The sequence below is a fragment of the Crotalus tigris genome, unplaced genomic scaffold (assembly GCF_016545835.1).
Source record: "Crotalus tigris isolate CLP2741 ecotype Arizona unplaced genomic scaffold, ASM1654583v1 scf7180000021465.51407817327:1047546, whole genome shotgun sequence".
Lineage (NCBI taxonomy): Eukaryota > Metazoa > Chordata > Lepidosauria > Squamata > Viperidae > Crotalus > Crotalus tigris.
In genome coordinates, this window is record NW_024098522.1 from 305,423 (window position 1) to 320,360 (window position 14,938).

The 14,938-nt window shown below is 40.2% G+C and overlaps 1 protein-coding gene across 2 annotated transcripts in view; it reads right to left on the reverse strand.

Moving 5' to 3' along the window:
* FRAS1 (Fraser extracellular matrix complex subunit 1) overlaps positions 1-14,938 on the reverse strand; it is a 416,742-nt gene that overhangs the window by 83,424 nt on the left and 318,380 nt on the right. For both annotated transcript variants that reach the window (XM_039318704.1, XM_039318705.1), the window contains 6 exons: positions 8,866-9,017; positions 6,132-6,297; positions 4,938-5,058; positions 3,747-3,937; positions 2,954-3,107; positions 545-808 (listed from right to left, as the gene is read on the reverse strand). In XM_039318704.1, coding sequence (XP_039174638.1) covers positions 545-808; positions 2,954-3,107; positions 3,747-3,937; positions 4,938-5,058; positions 6,132-6,297; positions 8,866-9,017 — 1,048 coding nt within the window. The remainder of the gene's footprint in view (positions 1-544; positions 809-2,953; positions 3,108-3,746; positions 3,938-4,937; positions 5,059-6,131; positions 6,298-8,865; positions 9,018-14,938) is intronic.

A 14,938-nucleotide genomic window follows, 5' to 3' on the forward strand; every position in this document is an offset into this window, starting at 1 on the left:
CTCAAATGCAATTCAATAAATACATGGCCCAAATGCATGTGGAGAAAGGAAAGAGCTAGAAATGCATCTGCTTTTTTCTCGAGAAGAAAAGGATGAAAGCTGATTTTTAAGCCACGGATATTGGATGCTTTAAGGCCAGGTGGCTAGGGAATTCTGGGAGCTGGAAGTCCACAAATCTTAAAAGTTGCCAAGGTTGAGAAACACTGCTCCAGGGACAGTATTCAGTGCCTTGCCATTTTTAATTACAAATAATGAATGCCAATGGGTTGAAGTTCTCTATCCTCAACTATTAGTTAATTTCAATTATTTACCTGAGTATATTCTCTAGGAGTTCCCAGCTGACTTCCATAGAAACAATACCACACTGAATGCATCTGAGATCTCCAGATGGTGGGGACAATTTAGAATAATGGGGGGGAGGGGGGGAAGGAGGCTTCCAAGTGTGTTGACTAAGAAATATAAAAGCTGAAGGAAATTTGGCTACTCAGGAATTTTAATAAGGGGACTTCAGAAAAGGCAAATCAGAATGGATTTTTTTTTTTACCAGCAGAGAGTTGTAGGCCTCTGTTCACGACTAATCTGGGAAGGTCCATCCTTGGTGAAGTTACAGCAAACTCCACTTTCCCTGTCTCAACGTGGAGGCCGTCGGAGAGTGAAAATTGGAACTCATCACTTTGGGCTACCAAACTGTTCAATTTGTAAATGATCAATTCATCCAGAACATCCTGGTAGGTGAAAGTGGATCCCTCAGAGAGAGCTTGTCCATTCTCCAGAGAATGCAGGGGAGATTCTCTTCTGTATAGATACCCTAAGAGTAAGTCAAGAATTCTGAGTAAGTTCCTCACAGATCATTTTCTCTCTATTGCATTAATCCCTTAATTCTACTCCTAATATACTTCTTCCTAGTAATTTTTACGAGTGTTTGGAACCCTTAACCACAGAATAAGGACAGTGGCAATATAAACATGCACATCTACAGGTAGTCCTCGACTTACAACAATGTATTCAGTGACCATTTGCAGTTACAACAGCATTGACAAAATGTGATTTATGAGTGTTTTTCACGCTTATCATCGTTGCAGCATTTCCATGGTCAGGTGATCAAAATTCAGATGCTTGGCAACTCATTCATATTTATGACAGTTGCAGTGTCCCGAGATCATGTGATCACCTTTTGTGATCTTCTGACAAGCAAAGTCAATGGGGAAGCCAGTTTCACAATAGCCGTGTTATTAACTTAACAACTGCAGGGATTCACTTAACAACTGTGGCAAGAAAGCTCGTAAAATGAGGCAAAACTCACTTAACAGTCTCACTTGGCAACATAAATTTTGGGCTCAAATTGTGGCCGTAAGTCAAGGACTGCCCACTGCCTGTATCTTTTGCTGTAATCCATGCTGTATAAAAACCCCAAATAGCAGATTTTTCAACTATGTACATTTTCAAGTTGGTCAAGCTGCTTTGATCAGCAATGTCTTTCACATATCAAGCTACACCATACTGTGGGTTGGGATTTATCCCTGCTTATTCCTTTGGCTCTTATATTCCAAAGCCTAATGAAATGATGAAATTATGACTGGTATCCTATCTTATTTTTATTTAATGAATGTCTATACACCCTCCTCACCTAAGTGACTCTGAGCAATTTACAACAGCAAAATAAAACTATATAAACACCTGAATGAAAGTACAGATAAAAGCAGAGTTAAAAACACGATGAAAACTTACAAGTTAACAGTCAGAGTTAATTATCCTGTGAAAGGATGGCTTCAAATTATGAATAGTTTCCCAAGAGAGATTAGTCCAAAATAGAGCCTCCATGTTAAGAAGGAGTCTCTTTCCATCACCTGATGGGATGGGAGGACAAACTCCACATTTTTCCAAACTCCATGGAAACTTCTTGGAAGAAGCAAGAAGGCTTGTCTCCAAGTATTGCGAAGTGCCTTGGTCTGGCTTAGGAAAGTAATTCTAATTTATACACTAAGACAGGGGTAAGCAATCTTGGCTCTTTTGTGACTCATGGACTTCAACTCCCAGAATTCCTGAGCCAGCATGGCTCAGCTCAGAAACTCTCCCTTTTCCCTCAGCATGGCTGGCTCAGGAATTCTGGGAGTTGAAGTCCATGAGTCATAAAAGAGCCAAGGCTGCCTACCCCTGCACTAAGACAAAACTTAAATCCTGTATATCTCAACTGCTGAGATTTATTTAAAACTAGAGCCACAGCTTCTTCTGAAAGTTTCTTTGTTTGATAAAATTAAGGAAATGAAAAACTAGGCCATGATTTCAGAAGTATGCTTGCAGCGAAGAGCAACTTTTACTAGTGAACATATTGAAAAATAGCTCTGATATATTTATTTTGAGCCCTTTATTATGTTTATAAACAACTCAGGGTAGCAAACGTGCCTAATATTCCTTCCTCCTCCTATTTTCCCCACAACAATAACCCTGTTAGGTGGGGTGGGCTGAGAGAGAGTCTGGCCCAATTCACCCAGCTGACCTTCATGCCTAAGGTGGGACTAGAACACAGAATCTCCCTGTTTCTAGCCTGACGCCTTAACCACTAGATCAGGGCTCTTCAAACTTGGCCCTTTTATGACTTGCGGACTTCAACTCCCAGAATTCCTCAGCCAGCATGCCTGGCTGAGGTATTTTGGGAGTTGAAGTCCACAAGTCATAAAAGAACCATGTTTGAAGACCCCTGCACTAGACCATGATGGCACAGTGGTTAGAAGGCAGTATTGCAGGCTAACTCTGCCCATGCCTGCAGTTCGATCCTGACTGGCTTAAGGTTGACTCAGCCTTCCATCCTTCCAATGTCGGTAAAATGAGGACCCAAATTGTTGGGAGCAAAAGGCTGATTTTTTAAACCGCTCAAAGAGTGTAGTAAAGCACTATGGAACAGTATATAACTCTATTGTTCTTTCTTCAGCATTATTACAATAATATGTCTCACCATGAACGGGTGCCTTGGTTACCATGAAAACCAGAAGGTCATTAGGAGTGTCCAAGTCCCTTAGCCTCAAGGAGGAATTTCGAATCACTACTCCTGTCTTTTCACGCACACTAATAGGGGTCACTTGTACCTGAGGTGGTTCATCATTCAGGCGCTACAAGACCAGAAGGAAAATTGTGAGAGAAAAATTAATTTCAACCACAGGTTCTTGAAGTGGAAGAGGAAAGGACACTAGAAGCTACAAAATTTAGAAATGAGATCATGGAAATACAAGAGTCATATGGCTGTATAGCCGCATTTACCTCAGAATGTTGAATACGTTTGATTGGAAATCTAACTGAAAGCATTTCAAGCATCAAGGTTTCTCATAAAACAAACCAGCAACCTGAATTTGTATTTTCCTGGTAGACATTGCGTATTTGCGTTAATCTGTGCAAAAAACTGCAACTAATATTGGTTAATGTGTTTGTGTATGGCATGCATGTATAGGTGCATGTGTATACACATATACATTATGTATACACACAAACACAGAGAGAAACAGATAGAAAGAAACTTGATTCGCATTGTGTCATTGTGATTTGATGATTTTAGCTTACTGACTTGTTGACAATTAATTAGCATCAATAACAACCATGGTTTGTGCTTTAGATTAGGTGTGAACTGAGGCATTTTTGCCTGACTCAACAAATTTGTTTAAACAAAGCATAGTTTAGCAATTTATTTGAATGCAGACACTATTTCTACTATCACAATTGTTTACAAATGAAAAACACACAGTGAATTCAATTACCTTAATAGTAATGTTGACGCTGCTGATTTCTGACTGGCTGAAGCCATCACTGATATAAAAACTAAAGGTGTCCATTGATGGTTCAATACTTTCATGGACGTTCTGAAAATAATAAATACGGTTCTCCAACACATCTTGAAGTGAGAAAGAAAAATCAGAACTTTCTGTGTTTCCAAAACCGAGGCGTCTGCCTGCAAGGAAAGTGATCCTTATATGATTGTGTTGATCAGCAAATCAGGAATTTTATTATTTATCAGATCTGTCTGCCACCCATCTTGCCTCAATTTTATTAAGATTATCATGAGATAAAATACAAATAAAAATAATAGGAAAAGGGGGAAAGGGTAGAAACAGGAAGGAAAACTAGAGTACAGAGGGAGGGGAAAGAAAAAAGTACTGACTTCCAACTTTTTTCAGCACAGCAACAGAATTAAAACCTCAACTTTTTACTTGATCAATTTAAGAAGTACTAGCCATTTCTGTAACAGAGAACTAGATTAATCAACAAAACCCCAAGTCAAGAGTTTGGTTTTTTTTCCATCTCAAGAAAAAAGTCCAGAAGTGGTTTCCAAGTAGAAACAAAACTGGATATGTTCCTTTCTCTAATTAAAACATTCAATTTTGCTATCTCTGCTACCTCCATCACTTACTCCATCCATTCTTCTATTATGCAGGTTGACATTCCTTTCCATTCCTGTCCATACAGAATTCTCACTGCAGTCAATTTTTTTGCATATATATAGCAAACAGTATCCCACAGCAAAATACAGGTAGTCCTCAGCCTACAACCACTCATTTAGTGATGGTTTGGACAACGGCACAGAAAAAAGTGACTTATGACCGGTTTTTACACTTACAATCATTGCAATATCCCCATGGTCACGTGATCAAAAATGAGTGTTTGACCACTGGCATGTATTTACAAGGGTTGTGACATGCTGTGGTCATGTGATCACAATCTGTGGCCTTCCCAGACAACTTCTGACAAGCCAAGATAATGGAGGAAGCCAGATTCGCTTAATGACTGCACGATTCACTTAATGATTGCAGTGATGTGCTTAACAATTGTGGCAAAAAAGGTTGTGAAATGGGACAAAACTCACCTAACAACAGGCTTGCTTAGAAACAGAAATCTGGGGGTCCCATGGTGGTTGTAAATTAAGGACTACCTGTATGAACTTTGCACCTTACCTGTCCTGGTGTTTTCAATGTACCCATATTTTGGAAGACTTGTGATTTTGACCACCAGGCCTTCTTCAGCAAGACCCAGGGAGTGGTGAGGCTGAAGTGGTGTTCGTCCCCCTTCTTCTACCTGAACAGAAAAGCAACATTTGCTCTATCTGGAAATTTGATTTTGAGCATTACTTACAAAAAGCTTCTATTTTAACCCCCCACCCCCAAATCTCTTAATATTTGTGATCTGAAATACTTTGTACGTGTCAACCTCCAGCTCAAATATCCAAATAAAGTCCAGGATTTCTTTCATTTCTGAAAACCTTACTGGTTTTGTTGTTTGTGATTTTGTGATTATAAAAAATTTATATATATATATATACAATTTTTATAATCACAAATGCTTAATATTTTATCAGCAACATATTGTCTGGGTTTCCAACATTTAACTTATTAATACATGTTAAATTCCTTTCACTCTACCTCATTTTTCTAGCCATTGGTAAAAGGTATCCCATGTTCTAAAACAGGGGTCTTCAAATTTGGCCCTTTTATGATTTGTGGACTTCAACTCCCAGAATTCCTCAGCCAGCGTGCCAAGGGCCAAGTTTGAAGACCTCTGTTCTAAAATATGGCACTTAACTCTGGTGAGGTTAACAAAAATGTCTAAAAATATATCTAGCAACTGTTGGAAATGTAGACAAAAACCAGGCACTTATTGCCATCTTTGGTGGACATGCCCCAAAGCCAAAAGATTCTGGTCAAGAATACACATATGGTTAGAGAAAATTACTAAAAAAATGCCTCCAGAAGCAGTAAATGCTCCAACACTGGAAGTTTTTAAGAAGAGACTGGACAGCCATTTGTCCGAAATGGTGTAGGGTTTCCTGCCTGAGCAGGGGGTTGGACTAGATGACCTCCAAGGTCCCTTCCAACTTTACTACTATTACTATTACTATATAGATTTTAAACCAGAATTATTTTTGTTAGGCATAATTGTAGGAAACTACGAGAAAGTGTGTATATATCTAATTTTACATGGATTAACTGCAGCGAGAATTGTATTCGCTCAACATTGGAAAAAAATGAAGATTTACCAACAGAGGAAGAGTTAATTAAAAAATTTTAGATTGTGCAGAAATGGATAGATTCGACATTGAAAATGAAAGAGAAAGAAGATTCAGTATAGAATCTCACAGGCTACTGACATACCGTTATTTGGTCAGAAAAGGTAACAACTGGAGGCACACTTTGGACTGCTGTGATAGTAATGGCGAACATCTGGCTATCAAGCTGATTGTTGTCAGCATCAAACACAGAGAAGTAGAAGACATCTGTGATTGGCTGATTGACCCCAGTTTCAAGCTCGGTGAAATATCTGCAGGATAAAAATGGAAGAAGTTGAGCTGGAGTGGTAGGTAGGGACATGAAAGTGTGCGATTGACTAACCATTTAATCTCCTCTAAATGCATCTTGTTTGCCTTGGGGAATAAACTCACCTACTTGCATTTTCATGTTACTGAGAGGGATGTCATGGCTATAGGGGGTGGGGGGAATAGTTAACAAGGAAGACTATGTTTTATTTCTAACTTTTTAATCAAGCTGGTGCCCTTTAAATCTGCCAGATGGGAAGCTGTTGACAATGCAGGATGGGGATCTTGGGAGTGTTAATTGCAACACAATGGGGGGGGGGGGAAACCATATGGGGAAAGTCGAATCCTGCACTGACACGAAATTAAAAGTCGGGACAAGATGAAAGAAATGTCATTGGGATGGATCCAAATAGTGAAGTAGGGAGGCGGAGGAAATGGGCTTAGGAAAAAAAACGCATCATCCTGTAGAGCAGGGGTCTTCAAACTTGGCCCTTTTATGACTTGTGGACTTCAACTCCCAGAATTCCTGAGCCATGCTGAGGGGAAAGGGGGAGGTTTCCATGCTTAGCCATGCTGGCTGAGGAATTCTGGGAGTTGAAGTCCACAAGTCATAAAAGGGCCCTGTTCTGGAGGATCTCAGAGGTATATTCAACTGCAGGAAAAATGGATCCCTGGCCTTCTTCCCAAAGGCCACCTAACATCACCAGGTCTGGATGAAAACTCATTGTTCTTGCTAAAGACACATCTTTCAGATAAAAACAAACAGAAATGTCCAAATCATGAATGATCCTTTCTTTGTGCCCCCCAAAGGCACCAAATATATGGATGCCCCTGCCATGTATTCATGAGAAATAGGACTTGAGAAAGTAGGAACTAGTAGGAGATGGGACTTTTGGTTGGCCTTGAAGACTGATGGTGCCACATCCAATATCCATACCGACCTTATCCCTTCCCTACCCTTATAAAACTTAATAAAACATTTATATATAAAAAAAGACAGTGATGGTGACTCTCCCGGACACCAAACAGAAAAGGCCCTGTTCCTCCTTTAAATAAACCATGGTTTCCAGAATTCAGATGCATTTGTCCAAGTTAGAAATCAATAGACTGTAAGTTCTAGTACCATCTTAGGTATGGAAGTGGAGTGGGTGACTTTGGAGCAATCATCAGAAGAAAGTGAGTTCTAGTCTTGCCTTAGGCAGGACCAATCACCAGGAGACTGTGGGATGTAATCCCTCCTGAGGCATGAAAACCAGCTGTGTGACTTTAGGTCAGGGGTAGGCAACTTTGGCTCTTTTATGACTCGTGGACTTCAACTCCCAGAATTCCTCAGCCAGCATGGCTAAGCATGGAAACCTCCCTCTTTCCCCTCAGCGTGGCTCAGGAATTTTGGGAATTGAAGTCCACCGAGTCATAAAAGAGCCAAGGTTGCCTACCCCTGCTTTAGGTCAATCACCAGGAGATTGCCTTAAACATAAAAGCTGGCTAGGTGACTTTGGGCCAACCACCAGGAGACTGTGAGTTCTAGTCCCGCCTTAAGCAAGAAAGCCAGCTGGATGAACTTTGGGCCAGTCACTCTGTCTCAGCCTATTCACCTCACAGGGTTGTGGTGGGGAAACTAGGAGGAGGAAGGAGTATTAGGTATGCTTGCTGACTTATTTATAAAAATAATAAAAGTGGGATAAAAATGTTAAATAACTCATATTGGAAGTCCATGCCTTTCATATAGATCTGGGGTAGTCAACCTTGGCTCTTTTATGACTCGTGGACTTCAACTCCCAGAATTCCTGAGCCAGCCATGCTGAGGGGAAAGGGAGAGGTTTCCAAGCTGAGCCATGCTGGCTCAGGAATTCTGGGAGTTGAAGTCCACGAGTCATAAAGCGGCCTAGGCCTAGGCCAGAGGTAGGCAACCTTGGTTCTTTTATGACTCATGGACTTCAACTCCCAGAATTCCTGAGCCAACCTGGCTCAGCTTGGAAACTCTCCCTTTCCCCTCAGCATGGCTGGCTCAGGAATTCTGGAGGGGTTGAAGTCCAGGAGTCATAAAAGAGCCAAGATTGACTACCCCTGATGTAGATTGATGCTTTCTTGTTCTGTATTAAGGTCACTGATTTCAATTATTTGGGGGGGGGGGGACCACATTTGCCTCCAGTGTTAAATGATATCTCAGAGAATCTCAGAAAACAGCTGGGGGAAGACTCTGAAAATGGGAACTTTTTCACATCTCTCCCCGCCGCCCATCTTTTTTTTCACCCCTTAAGGTCAGGTCTCTTTAAAAAAAAAAACACTTTATAACAGCTGATGTCTTTCCTTTTAGGAAAATATTTTTCATTTCTATAGTTCTTGCTTCCCTGTTCCATTACTTTCAACTTTCACACCCCCCCTGGCAGAATATGCAATAAAACGCCTAGCTTGTGACCTGCATATTTTAATTGTCAATCCACAAACTACTAAAGACAAATAGCACTAGGGCTTGTTTTTGAGGACGGCTACGCATCTTACACAGGGAAACGAGCCTTGTGATTTTCATAACAAGCTGGTAGAAATTTCTTGGGGACAGCCCCACAGATTACCTGATTCTTTGATGGTTAATGTCTTCCATTGTGAAATTATAGACCTCCGGAGACTCATCCAAATGCTGTCCAAAGATTGTCCACATAAGACTGCCATACATAGGAAGAGAAATTAGCTGAATCCTTATCTCAGAATCCAGGGAATTGTTATCCTAAGGGCAGAAAGATTATGGAAAAAAAAAAACAGCCACATTAAGGCAGATAACCACTGAATAAAATGAAGCAAGCCAGGTCAAAAGAAGAGTCAATTTGTTTAATATTGAAAAATTAGATCTAAAAGGGAAAAGAAAATTAATCATCACGAATATGTTTGATTTATTGATTAAACCCAGGCAATATATATAATGGTTTTGATTTATTAAAGGGGATATTGTATTATTAAGTAGATGATTTAATATGGTGGGGAATAGATAACTTGTAGGAAATAGAACAAGATTACATTTAAATAGATAAAATGTGTATTTTGGATATTATAGTTTGTTATGAAGTGAGATAAGGGAAATCTTGGTTACCCAAAGTCTGAAAATTATGGATATCAAAGCTTAAATTGGAATATTGATGAGAAATTAAAAATTATGTAAAAATTAATAACAGGCTATGGATTGTTTATGAAGATTGAATGCAATTAAGATATGTACAAGCCAAAAATTTATTGATAAATGTAATAATGATGTTTTTATTGAGTTGATATAATTAGAAATGTACGGGCTTGAATACGAGACAGTAAATGTTAAGGGAAAGAGAGAAGAAATATCTGATATTGTAACCTGAGATTTGTACTAAAGATTTTGTTATCGAACTACTGATTAACCCAGTCACCACATTGCTTTTTAAATGCTCAAATGTAAAATTGGAAAATTAATAAAATATTATATTAAAAAAGAGTCCTACTTTATAGCATGTTTGAAAGGTAGTTCTCAATTTATGACCGATCGCTTACTGGATAATTTATGACACAGTTTCAAAATTCCAATATTTTCGCCCCTGTGGTCCCATGATCACATTGGACACTTGGTTTGCATTTATGGGCCTTTGTAGCATCCTACAGCCACAGTGACAATTTGTGACTTTTTTGATGGTTCCCAGTTTTTAGCAAAAATACCCCCACCGGGTATAATGAGTTCTCTTAACAACCATCATATCCATTTAACAACTGTGGCATTCATTTAACAACCACGACAAAAAGGATTGTAAAATTTGATGTGGTCACGTCAAACCTGGCATGATTATAAACCATATTTCTGGGCTCCACTAGGATCATAAAACAAGAGCTACCTGCAGTATACATAAATTGAGAACAAACTTGTTCTGATGATGTTGTTCTGTACCGTGGCGCCTATTTTAAAATTAAAGGAGAAAAATCATGCAAAGACTTCTGTCTTGCAGTTCTAATTCATTAAATACTTTTTAATCATTACCTGAGTTAATGGATTAATTGGCCTTGTGAGTCAATTGATTGGGGGAGAGCTTTGATTTTTTTTTTGCCAATTAATACGTTGACTTAACTAATTAAAAAGTATTTAATAAATTAAGAGAGGTACATCCAATTAGGTAGAATTCTTTTTAAAAAAAAAAAATCTGCTGATTATTTTGATTTCAGTCATGGGTTTATTGGCCGCCTTTAATTGAGTACAAATATTTAATCACTGGGGGAAAAAAAGGTATTCAATTAAGCCAAAGATTCTTCAAAACTGCTGATGTCTTCGATACCAAAACATTACAAAATAAAATAAACCTACTGATGTAGCACCTACATCAATAATCTTTCCGCCATAAACATCCCAAAATCAATTGCAGCAGTAAAGGTTACACATGTACAAGGTGTTATTCAAAATCAGTCAACCTTTAAGAAACACTCAAGTTTTCATTTACGCTAATATTGCTATAATATTTATAAGGAAATAAAATACATAAATAAGGTCAAGCTGATTTATTGCATGTGCCTATAAAGAAGAATCTTGTCAACTGAGGGTCAGCACTAAATTGGAGCTAGGTAAGAGTTATCAGAATTCAAGAGGGATTGGATTTAGACCGCTTGTGAGAATATAAGGATTCCAGGCTGATTCCTCTCTTGACTCCGCCCCCAGGCTTTGTCTGTCCTTTTCCAACACTAGAGGTAGTTCTCAACTTATAGCAATTCTTTTAGTGACTGTTCAAAGTTGCAACAGCACTGAAAAAAGTGACTTATGACCATTTTTCACATTTACAGTAGTTGTAGCCTCCCATGGTCATGTGATCAGAATTCAGATGCTTGGCAACTGACTCATATTTAAGATGGGTTGCAGTGTCCTGGGATCATGTGATCACCTTTTGCGACCTTTTTATAAGCAAAGTCAACGAGGAAACCATGTTACCAACTTAACAACTGCAGCAATTCACTTAACAACTGTGGTAAAAAAGGTCATAAAGTGGGACAGAACTCACTTAACAACTGTCTTACTTAGCAGCAGAAATTTTGGGCTCAACTGTGGTCTTAAGTTGAGGACCACCTGTAATTTAGAAGAGATAGAGAAGATTGAAGAGCATGTTGAGGAAGACGAGTAACAACGGCACAATAGACAGGCTCTTATAGACAGGAACAGGGTGGAGGATACAGCAAGAAAACACCTCGCAAATAATTTAGTTCGGGGATATACCCATTTTTTCAGTCTGATTTGAACGATTGTGGGGAAGCTGGAAAAGGAAATAGCAACTGAGACAGCCAAGACCCTTATCTTTGTTGTTGTTGGTTGAGAAGTTGTGTCCGACCCATCGCGACCCCATGGACAACATTCCTCCAGGCCTTCCTGTCCTCTACCATCTTCTGGAGTCCATTTAAGCTCATGCCTACTGCTTCAGTGACTCCATCCAGCCACCTCATTCTCTGTTGTCCCCTTCTTCTCTTGCCCTCCATCTTTCCCAGCATTAGGCTCTTCTCCAGGGAGTCCTTCCTTCTCATTAGGTGGCCAAAGGACTTGAGTTTCAACTTCAGGATTTGGCCTTCTAAAGAGCAGTCAGGGTTGATCTTCTCTAGGACTGACCGGTTGGATCGCCCTGCAGTCCTGGGGACTTGCAGGAGTCTTCTCCAGCACCATAGTTCAAAGGCCTCAATTCTTTGGCGCTCAGCCTTTCTTATGGTCCAACTTTCACAGCCATACATTGCAACTAGGAAAACCATGGTCTTGACTATACGTACTTTTGTTGGCAGGGTGATGTCTCTGCTTTTTAGTATGCTGTCTAGATTTGCCATAGCTTTCCTCCCTGGAGCAAGCATCCTTTAATTTCTTGGCTGCAGTCCCCATCTGCAGTTATCCTGGAGCCCAGGAAGATAAAATCTGTCACTACTTCCATTTCTTCCCCATCTATTTGCCTGGAATTGAGAGGGCTGGATGCCATGATCTTGGTTTTCTTAATGTTGAGTTTCAAGCCAAGTTTTGCACTCTCCTTCACCCGCATCAAGAGGCTATTTAGTTCAGGGCTTTTCAACCTTTTCACCCATTGTACTACTTTTAGGATATGGCAATATCCGAGTACCACCAGTCGCCTTGCAAGGTGTCAAAAACTTGATGACCCCAAAAAAAAAAAAAGGAAAAAAGTGATAAAATACAGGTAGTCCTCGACTTACAACAGTTCGCTTAGTGACTCTTTGAAGTTACAATGGCACTGAAAAGAGTGCTCCCCCAAGGCACAGCCGAGCAAGACACCTGCCTGCCCACCCGGCGGTGCTCTTCCTCCTGTCCGAGGTTTCCATTGTTGTAAGGATTTTTGTTAAGGATTGGCAGCGAAGGTGGGGTGAGGGAGTGTTTGGTTTTTATTCCCCCCCCCCATCTGCTGGGTGGTTGCAGCAGGTTTTGGTCACTTCACATGACCTTGGGACACTGTGACCGTCATAAATATGAATCAGTTGCCAAGCATCTGAATGTAAATCACAAGACCCTGGAGATGCTGCAACATTCCAGCTGATCGGCGCGTCTTCTGGGCTCAGCAGAAGCACCAGGATCAGTGCCGAGCTCCAGCTGGAGCCTGGCGCTGATCCTGGCGCTTCTGCTGAGCCCTGACAGCCCTGCAGCTCTAGCCATCTCTCGCTCAGGCTTGTGTGGTGCTGCCACCGGTTCAGCTCATTCCCCTCCTCCACTACTTTTCTAGGATGCTCGCGTACCACCTGCCAGGTGCCAATGTACCACAGGTAGTACCCGTACCATTGGTTGAAAAGCCCTGCTTTAGTTCCTCTTCACTTTCTGCCATTAGAGTGGTATCATCTGCATATCTTAGGTTGTTGATATACCCTTATCTTACAAAAGGCAACTCAGCCCAGCTGCAGAGCAATTTGGGGAAAAGTGTTTCGTAGTATTCAAAGACACCCTATATTAATGCACTATAAAGTGCAATTTTTCTTGCAGTTTAAAAGACGCTAAATTCACCCCAGATGAACTCTGAACAGCTCCTGTCTGAAATGTATTTCTTGCCTTCTTGCTCTTGCTTGGCAGCTGAGGATGGGCACAGCACACGGGCAAAATGGCAGCCACAGGAGACACGACGCTTCGTGATACAATAGCTGCCAAGGTAGTGATGCTCACTTCCAAAAGGAGAAATAGCTCCTTATAGGATATTTACCTGATCCTTTTTATGATGTTCATGGAAAAAATATCAGAAAAGCCAAGAGACCTAGTGGGCACAAAGGGAGACTTCATATAAATGGTTTAAAGCAGTGTTTCTCAACCTTGACAATTTTAAGGCATGTGGACTTCAACTCCCAGAATTCCACAGCCAGCATTGCTGGCTGTGGAATTCTGGGAGTTGAAGTCCACATGCCTTAAAATTGTCAAGGTTGAGAAACACTGCTTTAAAAGAATACAGGTAGCCTTCCGACTTAGGACCACAATTGAGCCCCAAAATTTCCATTGCTAAGCAAAATAGTTGTTAAGTGAGACCCATTTTACGACCTTTCTTGCCACAGTTGTTAAGTGAATCACTGCAGTTGCTAAGTTACTAACACAGTTGTAAAGGGAATCTGGCTTCCCCCATTGACTTTAATGGTCAGAAGGTCACCAAAAGAGATTGCCAGGATACTGCAACCGTCGTAAATATGAGTCAATCTGAATTTGGATCACGTGACCCTGGGGAAACGGCCAAATGGTTGTAAGTGTGAAAGAGAGTCACTTTTTTCAGTGACTAATGGTCACTAAACGAACCGTTGTAAGTCGAGGACTATCTGTATTGGACTTTTCTGCACAGAAAAGTTGAACAAGAGTAAAAGCCATAGCAATTTAGGGATAAAAGCAAAGGCACAGAGCTCAACCACCTGGTTATGTCTGCAGGCAGTCCTCGTCTTACAACAGTTCATTTAGTGACCGTTCAAAGTTACAAAGGCACTGAAAAAAGTAACTTATGACCATCTTGAATACTTACGACCGTTGCAGCGTTCCCCAGAATCACATGATCAAAATTCAAGGACTTGGCAGCTGACTCATATTTATGACCGTGACCCCCTTTGGCGACCTTCTGACAAGCAAGGTCAACGGGGAAGCTAGATTCACTTAACAGCCATGCCACTAATTTAACCACTGCAGTGATTCACTTAACAGTTGTGGCAAGAAAGTTCGTAAAATGGGGCAAAAATTCAGATTAATTTCCCCTCAGAAACCAGAACATCTTTCTTTCTTTCTTTCTTTCTTTCTTTCTTTCTTTCTTTCTTTCTCTTTCTCCCTTTCTTTTCTTTCTTTCTTTCTTTCTCTTTCTCCCTTTCTTTTCTTTTTCTTTCTCTTTCTCCCTCTTTTCTTTCTTTCTTTTCTTTTTCTTTCTCTTTCTTTCTCCCTTTCTTTCTTTCCTTCCTTTCTTTCTCCCTTTCTTTCGTTTTCTTTCTTTTCCTTCCTTTCTCCCTCCCTCTTTTCTCTTTCTTTCTTCTTTTTCTCTCTTTCTCCTTCTTTTCTTTCTTTCTCCTTTCTTTCTCCTTTCTTTCTTCTCCCTTTCTTTTTCTTTCCTTCCTTTCTTTCTCCCTTTCTTTCTTTCTTTCTTTCTTTCTCCCTTTCTCTTTCTTTCTTTCCTTCCTTCCTATCTCCCTTTTTCTTTCTTTCTTTCTTTCGCTTTTTTTCTT